The 11,255-nt window shown below is 39.6% G+C and overlaps 1 protein-coding gene across 2 annotated transcripts in view; it reads right to left on the bottom strand.

Moving 5' to 3' along the window:
* Positions 1-9,858, bottom strand: part of NALCN (sodium leak channel, non-selective) — a 277,231-nt gene extending 267,373 nt beyond the window's left edge. For both annotated transcript variants that reach the window (XM_065895809.1, XM_065895808.1), the window contains exons 1-2: positions 9,751-9,858; positions 6,485-6,667 (exon numbers count right to left, since the gene is read on the bottom strand). In XM_065895809.1, coding sequence (XP_065751881.1) covers positions 6,485-6,667; positions 9,751-9,858 — 291 coding nt within the window. The remainder of the gene's footprint in view (positions 1-6,484; positions 6,668-9,750) is intronic.
* Between the last annotated feature and the right edge of the window lie 1,397 nt (positions 9,859-11,255).

Consider the following 11,255-nt stretch of genomic DNA (forward strand, 5'->3'; position numbering starts at 1 on the left):
GAAGTTTTATACATTATGTTTCGGTTCCTGTTTCCAGGGGTCGTCCATTATTTATAAAAACCTTTAATAAGCTGTGTTATAGTGACATGGGATACAAAGGCCAATAACACCCAGATTTTTCCCATCTTTTCTTTTAACCTTTTGCCCTTTAGCATCCATTGTTCTTCATGCTGTTCCATCTTCCTGAAAAATTCCCCACAGTCTGTGCCAACTTCTCCCTCTATACTTTGGTCTGACCACAGCCTACTCTGATCAGCACTTTTGCTCACACATCATGCCACCACCAGCAACTCAGCTCATGTAAATAAATAAGGTTCATACTGTGTAACCTACAGAAGAGTCCTTTGTAATCCCCATCCAGTCGTTTAATGAGTTTATATTTTAGTCCCGGCAGTTTGGGCTTCCTACTTAAATCTTCTCTAAATGTATTCTCTGGTGTTTCATTTAAGAAAAGGTCTATTCCCCACTGTAAATGTTTGAGTTTGTTCTGAAGATTAGTAGCATCTTGAAACTTACTAGACTATTTTGGATGGCACTCCCACCACCTAGCACCACGTACAACATACAGCAGATATTAAATGATTGATGAGATAAGCACAGGAACCATGTCTTAGAGCCTCTGTAGATTACAATGCAGACAGTAAGAAGTCAATGCATATGCTTCGTGAATGCATCCACGCATCTATCCATTCACTGAAGCTACTAAAATTGTTCCTTTAAAGAAATGATTCTTTGCAGCAAAAAGAGAAAGATGGAGTACCTTTCAATGCAATACCTTAGAGTTAAGACTCTTTTCCTTCATAATCATGAGAGATCACAGTTGAAATGATGAGATAACATTTGGATATTTCTTGGATTAGTGTAGTTTGAATCAGCAAAGACTATGTGCCATGCAAACAGGAACCAGGTCAGGGTTTATATAATTTTTGTATTTCAATGAAATTGTAGATATGATTGAATTGTAAATATGAATTGAAATTGATATCATATCAATCATTATTGCTAATCACCAAGGCTCCATAAGTGTAAAATACCTTTTAATAAACAGAATAAGGACTTTGAAACCTGGCACTTTGAAATATAATTGAAGCCAAGTTGGACTCTGCCCTGTCCCCCACCTCTTGTTTGTAGAAAAGCTCTAGCCTCCTAGGCCTTCCCAGAGTTCCAAAGAGCAAGTTTAACCACAGAAGTGAGAAAATACAGAAACGAAGGAAAACAAGGCAAAATAATAGTTTAGCCATAAAACAAAGTCAAAGACTTTTAATTCCTCTTCAAGGCCTATAGATACTATTCTGAGCCCACATCCTTGAGGTGTTTTGCCGATACTAAAACCTCCATCAAGTGGAAGAAGTTAACTGCATGCTGACCACCAGCACCTAGACCCCAGACTGGTTGGAACCAGAAGGCAGTCACCTCACCACCAGCTCCATGAGCTGATCATGCACTGCTTGACCCTCACCCTCACCTTGCCTTTAAAACTCCTTCCCTGAAACCCTTCAGGGAAGTTGGGTCCTTGAGCATTAGCCACCCACTCCCCTTGCTTGGTCTTGCAATAAACACTGTACTTTCCTTCAGCACAACACAGTGTCAGTAGATTGGCTTTACTGCGGGAGGGTGAGCGGACCCAAGTTTGGTTCGGTAACATAATCTCATATCGCATTTTGTGTCTGACATATTCATCAAGTTGCTTCTTTTTCAATTTGTATTTTCAAAGACTCTTCACCATAACTGGTTAAATGGTGCTATGATTCAATTTGTCAGTACGTCCAGATCCTTTTAAAATCCTACTGTATTAATGTTCAAGTTACAATATTTGTAAATAATAAACTGTCCCCTTCCCCTGCTTCCAAAATATGTAACCAGAACCTAACACACACGAAGGCCCAGTGGTATCTGAGAAGTTTTAATGCCTCCAATATGAAAGAAAGGTTTTAACTTGTTTGTTGCATCAACAAGAAAGGGAGAGCAGAGAGTATTTGAGTTATGGGCAGAAATCAGCAGGCTGGTGCCTGAGGAGATGAGTTATTCAAGAGCTGTCCGTCAATTTTTATAAAGATAAACACTTGGAGGCTGCCAATCAATTATACAGTATAAGAGAGGAACTTAAATTGCCATGCAAGGATTTAACAAGCAGAGAAACCAAACACATTTACCTGAAGACATTTATAGGGATATAGTTTGCAGTTAAAAAAAAATATGCACGGGTGTAGTTTCATAAGCACATGGTGTATTGTTCTGAGTTCCCAGGGCCCATCTGTCACTGTGTCTTAGCATTATTATTTATTACTTCAACAGTGCTCAGAGGATGCATGCTACTTTTAGCCAGGTCTATTGCCAGATGAAAAATAGACAACTGAGAATTGTCTGAAGAATTCACAGTCTGCACTACATGGAACGCTTTGCAGCAACACAAACATGTATCACCCAAATGCTTTATTTATGCCTGTAGGGATTTGGTGAGCTAGAATGCTTCTTGGAACAAGAGTTAGTGGGGGAGGCAATTAGAAACAAATTATTGGGCAGTAGGAATTAATTGGCAGATGTAGTCAAGTTTGGGGAATGTTATAAAAGATGTGAAATCCTTTAAACACATAAATTCCTCTAATGAAAAATTTGAAGGACATTTTCTGCTGGAAGGACTCTGTGCTCCAATTTCTCTCTCCTGTCGTGTGTGGGGCGTGTGATCTCCACAGTGAGCTTCTCAAATACAAATCAGAGGGTGTCACTCTCAGATTCGTATGCCCCACGCATCTTAACTGACCACAGAAGGAAGCCTGAGCTCCTCGCAGGGCTGCAAGGCCCTCCACGGTGCAGCAGGGCTGCCTTCACAGGGTCCCTTCCAGCTGCTCCCTGAGCATCCCATCTGCTACTCCTGACTACGCAGAGTGCCCCAAGGCTCCAGGGTGTTCCAAGCCTGTGTGTCTCAAAGCGTTGCTTTTCTCTCTCTGTGAAACCCTTTACTTCCCTTTGCCAATAACCCCGCCATAGACTACACCTCCTCACCTCAAGACATCACTTCACATTGCTCTTTCTTCAAGACTTCACTGACATCTTCAAGCAGATTTTTTTCACTATTTTTTTGTGCCCCCTTCCCCTGTACCTGTTTCAGACCATTATTACAGCACTTTCACAAAATACTGAAGGTCTATCTCTCACTACCTGAATTCTCACTACACAAATCTTTGCTATTTACATTTGCTAAAATACTTGCCCCCAAATCACTATGTAACTAGAAGAACCACTATAGCGAATCTGTACACGTGCCAGTGGAAACATTGAAGCTGTCCGTGAATCCTGCAAGGAGGTAAGATGTGCATGCAGCTCTGCTGTTCTTGGGGGCTAAATCTTGTGCTGGCAATGTTTATCTAAATACTTAACAATTGATAAGCGTTAAGTGTATCACTACCTCCTCTTCCCTCTCTTCTCATTAGCCTTTCCGGGGACGTGGACTTGAGTCTACCAACCCAAATAAAGTATATGTGTGCATCGTGTTCTATTTTAAGCATCAGGTTACACTTTTCTTAGTAAGTTTTCACATTGTTTGGCAAAGAGCTGTACAGATATTTTAGCTGGAAATCAGTGCATAATAAACATACACTGTTAGTAAATTAAACAAACTAAATAGTGGATAATTTCATAAGAAAATTTACTTCATCAAACAGACCCCCAACAGACCAAGCAAGTCTAAACAGACCAATTTCCCTAGGAGAAACAGAAAGAAGAGGGAGTCCTACCAAAAAAGCACTAGAATCAGATAGTTTCACAAGGGATTTCTAACAAACTTTCCAAGTTAAAATAATTTCAAGATTACTCAGATTATTTTAGAGCATGTAAGTGCACACACACACATACACAGAGAAAATCTAACATCAAAACCTGACAAAGATTAGACAAAATTTACACAAGGAAAATAATAACAAATATAATGAAATAACTGATTAAAACAGAACAGAACTGTGTCATGACCCAGCTGAGTTTTTTCTGGGAATGTAAGGATAGTTCAATTATTAGGAAATCTACGCTATTACAAGAGCTAAGGAGAAAAATCAGCATTCAACAAAATTTAAAAGCTATTCAAGATACAACTCTTGAAAGTTGGAATTAATGTTTATTCCCTTAACTTGATAAAATATGCATACTTCAAACGCAAATCCTTCAGATTACTTAATTAGGAAACATTAGAGGTGTTCTAAATAAAGCCAGGAACTAAGCAGAGAAGTGCACTGTCTCTAAAACTATTTAAAATTTTGTAGGTATTATTAGCTGGCCCAATTAAATAAGTGGCAGCAATTAGAGGCATAAGAATCGGAAAGAAAAAGGCAAACCTGTCTTTATTTGTATACGATATGATGATACGGAAATAACAAAAGAATAAATGGAAAAACTACTATAAACAATACACGAATTTAGTAAATTTAGTAAAGTGGCAGGATATAATATTAACATACAGAAATCAACAGCCTTCATTTAAAAGAACAACAGTAAGAATACATAATAAAAGACAAGACCCCACACCAAGAGCAAAAAATATATATATATATATATCAGAGCATAAATATAACAAAAAATGTGCAAAATCTACATGAGGAAAACTATAAAACAGTCCTTTAAGGTGCAGGAGCAGACTTGATAGAATGGAAAGATTGCCCATGATCTGGGACAGGAAGAAGTGTGTGTGGTACCAATAACCACAGGCAGAGCCAAAGACAATGACAAATGGGGAAAAATAACTTCAACTCACATCATAAAGGGCTAATATTCCTAACACACAAAAAGTGCCCAAAATTTGAGTGAAAAATAATGACAACTTGAAAATGGCCTTTATATACATAGGATCAGGTTCAACCTCACTCGTCAAACGGAAATGCAAATTAAAACCACACCAAGTTACCATTTGCCACCCAACAGATTGGCAAATATCCAAAAGTTTGACAACCTGTTTTGTGGTGACCACGTGGTGAAAGAGACACCTGTGTACATCACTGGTCAACAGTCAAAAAGGTTCAGGGAATATGGAGTAAACAGAAACTATTAAATAGAGCCACCAGGAAGTAATTATCCAAACCTAGACTGTAGAACATTCTGCCGGGCATGTGGGGCTGAGACCTAAAGGATTTAAAGAGACTTAAATGAGATTTTAAAATATAACAAATACACTTTGTACAGCTTCTTTGAGTCCTGATTCAAAGAAGCTAACTGTAAAAGAAAATATTTTAGACACCTGGGGAATTATGAATACGGATGGGGTATTAGCCTACATTAAGGAATTATTGTTAATTGCGCTAGATGCAATATGTAAAAAAAAGATTTTGTCAGTCAGCAATGCATAAGGAGTTGTTTCTGAAATAATCTGATTTCTCAGATTTGCTTTAAAATTAAATAGAACTGGGCAAATACTGATAACTGTTGACGCTGAGTTACAGGATTCATTACAACTATAATCTCTACTTTCCTGTAAATTTTTAAAGTTCCATAATAAAAAGTTTTTAAAAAGTTAAAAGTGAAAAAAGTAGTGCATTGACTGTGAACCCCCTCTTTTATAGATAGCACACAATGAATTATTGTAAAGAGAAGCAAAAAAATTGACCCAATAACTGTATCTTAAGCATCATCTTGTTAAAATCTTGAAACCCTTATACAAAATAAGGCCCTCCTTCATCAAAATTACCTCACTTGAGATGCTGATACAGCCAGTAAAAGAAAAGGCTAGGATTTGAGTCAAATCTGTCATTTGTCAGACCCTAACACCCAATCTGCTGTTTCATTATACCATTGTCTCTCTAAATAGTACAATTTGAAATACTTTAGAGACAGCATCATCTACATATTTTTAATGAAGGTTAAAATATAAATAAATAAAAACCCTCTGTGAAGGTTAGGGTTACAGAAGAAAGAGATATCCCAGGACAGAAATTTTCTTCCTTTTCTTTTTCTTTCTTTTCCTTTTTTATTTATTTATTTATTTATTGTCTCCCAATGGTGCCAATTTCATGTTACACATTCCTTGTGTTACAGTCCTGGAATTCCTTTCCATTTCAAGTCCTTTCTTTTTCCCTCTTAATACGTTCAGAATGCCCCAGGTGAATGACATCCTGCTGATTACCATCGCACTGCAAATTGATCACATGACGTTTATTCTGCGTTCCATGAACCAACAGGTGCCTCCTTGGGCTAGGTGGCATGCTCACCTCATAGGTGGCATGAAAGACCCTCCTCCGGCCTTCACGAAGTCAGCAGTGGGGCCATCTAGCTCCTTCTCAGATATTCTAAGACTTTGTGCCTTATACAATTGACTTCACTTTTTAATTATTGTTAATGTATTATATTTTCACCAACATCTGGAGTTATACCCTTTTTAAAAAGACTTCAATATCGATAAAATAAAGAGACGTTTTGTTTGACTGAAATTAACGTGAAAGCATTAAACTGGTTTAGATTCTCAATGCACTTTGGTTTTTAGCTTAAATAACACGGAAACACTCACCTTGACAATCCCCCGGATGTGCATTTTTGCTATCATCTCTGCCGTGTACAGAAACATCAACAGAGTGTCCAGGGTGAACGTCACGTACTGCAGAGGAGGGTAGTGTTCGAAGGTCATGGGCGTGTTCATGCAGACAGAAATGACGCTGATGATGGCACAGATGCGCAGCAGAGAATGGACCCACTGCAGAGATGGCCCAGAGTTACTATCTTGATGCCACGAAATATCCTAAACTTGCGTTATGAACCATGCTATTTGGAAAACGTAATAACGAGATGGAAATATTTCACCAGTAGGGAGAAAAGGAAGAAGGAAACTAACACGTTAAATACTTGCAACGTGTTAAATACTTTCACGTAGTTTACATCGTTTAATTCTCAAAGCAGCCTAATTTTCACATGAAAACACTAAGACTCAGGAAGGTTAAGGGGCTTGTCTGTGGTCCTGCATTAATAAAAGCCAAAGCTTCGATGTGAACCAGGTCAGGCTATCCCAATGGCTCTGATACTTACCAGGGCATAAGGCCATAATATAGGGAGATTCTGATTCAATCAATATATGTATTGATAGAAAAGTGATATCTATTACTTTCATAGTTTTTTTTTTTTTTTTTCGGTACGCGGGCCTCTCACTGTTGTGGCCTCTCCCGCTGCGGAGCACAGGCTCCAGACGCGCAGGCTCAGCGGCCATGGCTCACAGGCCCAGCCGCTCCGCGGCATGTGGGATCTTCCCGGACCGGGGCATGAACCCGTGTCCCCTACATTGGCAGGTGGACTCTCAACCACTGCGCCACCCGGGAAGCCCCTACTTTCATAGTTTTTTATGTACTATGAGCACCTAGAAACGGGGACCATATTTATTGTAACTTCCCTGGAATCTAGCACAGTGGCCTATCCTAGTAGACCTCAAATGCTTCTTAAAATAAATTGATACATATTCCATAAGAAGGGTTTTCTTTCTATTTTATCTTATATGAAACACGCTTGTATAAAAATATATTTTAAAATCTGCTTTCATCCTATATTTTCAAAGCTTAATAATAAATGGACTTTCCTCTTTACTTTGGAGAACATGTTTTATAAAAATTTAGCCCAGATATCTCTCCTAAAATGCCAAAAAATAAGTTTGTGTGCAATTCTGGCAGTGCACGTGCTGTTTGAAGACTTTCCTTAACCCCAACCTAAAGAAGTAGGAATTAAAAAGATAAATGTGTGTGTATACATCTGTATATGTGTAGGACATAAAATTACTCACGTATAACGTCTTATTATGAAAACTAATACCTAGGATAAAAAAATATTAACGCATCTGCATGCTAAACCCACACAATTTATATTACTAGCTAATCAGTTAGTACACAGTTCCTAAACGTAACCTCAATGTGTTATTTATTGACTGTCCTGTATATATACGCAGTCACATTAATCCTTTAATATACTCCCCTGAAAGATGTTTTAGTTTCATAGTAGATGGTTCTGCAGCTACACAAGCTAGCAAGCACCCACAATGAGAAACAGAAAACTTGTCAGAACTTTGAGGAGACTCAGACACTTGTAGGCTGGTGAGTGGGTTATAATATTAATGACAGTTGTAATATTTGCATGAAGACATAATGCTGCTAATTCCATACCATATAAGTCACTGATGATTAACTTTAAAAGTTGATGTACTTTTCATGGCAATTAGGAAGTGCTTCAATAAACATCAGTGTGTAAATTTAGCCCCATCTGGGCCTCCAACACAAAGGATCTAATTACCCAAGAGTTTCAAAAGATGGGTTCTCCCACAACAAAACTGTAGTGAATTTAAAGAATGAATTCTCATTAAGCATTAATCATTCTAGTGTTTACATGCCTATATCTATAAAACTACCTGCTTCAGAAGTTCTCAGAAAGCTCTGTATGTGGTGGATACTAAGAAAAAGTTAGCGACTGCTTTATTGTCTATTCTGTTCAAAGTCTCTAAACATGAATGGAAGACCTACTATGTGTCAGAAATTATGCTGGGCTCTGAGGACACACAAATGGAAACAACACAGTTTTGACTCATCACTACTTTCAGTCTGATGTGCATAACATAGATATTTATATACAATATCATTTCTACTTACATATAAAGTAGGATAAGTGGAAAGAGAAGAGGTTCATTCCATCTGTGGTGGGGAAGGGTCAAAGGAGGAAACTCAGAGTGGATGGGGGCAGGGGTCACATCTGAGCCTTCATGGGTGAGGGTGATGTGACTCATCTGAGCTGCTGGGAAAGGGTCTCCAGGCAAAGGAAACAATGAGAACTGGCCGAACATCTCAGAGGAGCAGGAAGCCACCGACAAGTGAACAGAGTGTATGTAGATGCAGGAAAGGGCAGTTGCTGAACAAGTTAGAACCACAATATAAAGGGCTTTGCATGTGATACTAACACATTTTGATTTGCACTGTAGGTAAAAGGGATGTTTCAATGATCGTAAAGCAGAAGGGTGACGGAAACAGACACGGAAATGTGGAAAGAAATGTGAGCAGGCGAGAAGCAGTCTTGAGGACAGATTAGACGGGAAAGGACAGGGGGACTAAGGCCGATCATCTTTATCATGGTCAAGGTCAAGGGAAAGGCAAGCACTGCGAGAGTAGCGGTTCATTTCCTGAATTCAGCCCCTGTTGCTGGTTTGAGAAAGGAGTTTATACCACTCAGGATCCTAGAGCTGAACTTTCCAGCCCTGTGACTATGCCTTCCGCCCCAGCTCTGGCTGCTAGACTGTCTCATGTACAATGACACTTGGTGTAGCCAGGCTTCCCCTCAAGTTCCCATCAGCTTAATTAGACAGAGAGGTGACAAAATTCTTCAGAGACACTATCCACTATCTCATTAACCTTTCCGTGCAACTCAGAAGGAGACCTTTAATTCCAAACATCTGATTGTCTCCTCAGGTCCCTGCATCATGAGAAGGTAAGTAAAGGAAGTCTGGTCGAACAGGTTTCTCATCTCAGTCTCCAGCTTTGGGTCAATCTGAGAAGTGGTATTAACTCTACATTTCGTGGCTCTGAAGGGAGAAGGGGGAGCCAGACCACCTCTCATGCCTTCCTCTGTGAACAACTCACAGCGGCACCTCATTATTTCATCGGGATTGTTCTCAACCTCCAGACTCCGAGACTCATCCACGTTCTACTGCAGTTCAGACATTTCAAAGCCAAAGCTACATGAGTTTTCAATGAAATGAATCAAATTTCCTTTATATCAGCGTGGGCCTCTCCACACTTCCAAAAAGAAACTTACTGGCTTGTTAATCCAGAGTATGTCTGCATTGTCCGACAAAGATTCATCAGGACCAAAGTCAGTGACCGGCTGGGCCTCCACCCTGGAGCTCTGCTTCCTTTTGAGCATGCTGAAGTTAGCTCTGGGGAGCAAGTTCAAAACCACAGTCTGGAAGAGGGAATGGAGAGTGTGTTAGTGCCCTAACCCATCCTTACGCTAATCACAAAAACAGAGTCCACAAAAACAGAGTCCCCCATGCGTGCCTAGGCATTTGTTAATTACACCCATGTTCTATTGTACTGTATATAATCAATACATGCAGCTAGAAATTTTTAAAGGATGAGATAAAAGTTAATAAAAAAACTTCAATATTTTTCTCTCAACCCAACAGATCGTCTTGTGCACGTCATAAAACATTCTGTGTGCTACTTTAGAGACCACTGGGGTCTAGATTAACTGGGGTAAAATAGCTTTGCCTCTTAGGGTTCACATATTAATAGGGAATTTTTGAAGGTCTATGTTCATATACGTAGAGCTGTCTCCACTTAAAGATGGTCTGTGCCAGAGCACAGCTGACCAATCCAGATGAACTACTCAGATCCTTCTCAGAATTTTCCCCTGGGGTTAATTTAATGTGACACTCACAGACATTTATTGCCAACAATAGGATAGACCCAGGTTGACCTCCCAATTTTGTCCTTGCCATGGTGGATGGGAGCCAGAGAGAATGGGGCAGAATCTACTCTAAATAAAGCGTTTTTTTCTTTTATGAATTTTGTAACTATATCAATTCTTCTACCAACCCTGAAGTAAACCCAAAGCATACTGAAGAGGGGTATGATGAAATGCCTGCTTTCCACTTAGATTTTCACAATTCTGAGTCATCCCCATCTTGCTATACATGTCACCTCCCTTTAGCCATCGCTACCACCAGCCACAATCCAGCAGCTACACGTTGGGCCCTCAGGACACAAGTAGCAAATATAAGTGCAAAAATGTGGGAGGAGATACTGTAAAGGCAGGCAGTGCCTGATCACCCCTGCACCCACAGAGACTTCTCCTTTGATTAACACCTGCATTGAATCTTTTTGTTTTTTTAAATATTTATTTATTTGGTTGTGCCAGATCTTAGTTGCGTCTCACAGGCTCCTTAGTTGCAGCATGCATGTGGGATCTAGTTACCTGACCAGGGATCAAACCCAGGCCCCCTGCATTGGGAGCTCGGGGTCTTAATCACTGCGCCACCAGGGAAGTCCCTGGCTTGAGTCTTAAAGGAAGGAGAGGAGCTAACATTTTCTGGATATGAACTATGTTTTGGGCACTTAGCAATGATATTTAATTTTTTACAACTGGTAGAAGAAAGGAAACATCTTGTCTTTTTATGCAAGCATGAGGAAGTCCAGTCTCGAGGCAGCAACCAAGGTCACCAAAGCAAACTTGAGGTTTTAAAAGAAGCTCTGACTACAAAGTCTAAGGTGTTCGTAGTAGACCAAACTGGTGCTGAGGAATGATTAGGAGAATTTCTA

This window comes from Phocoena phocoena, chromosome 18, assembly GCF_963924675.1.
Source record: "Phocoena phocoena chromosome 18, mPhoPho1.1, whole genome shotgun sequence".
Lineage (NCBI taxonomy): Eukaryota > Metazoa > Chordata > Mammalia > Artiodactyla > Phocoenidae > Phocoena > Phocoena phocoena.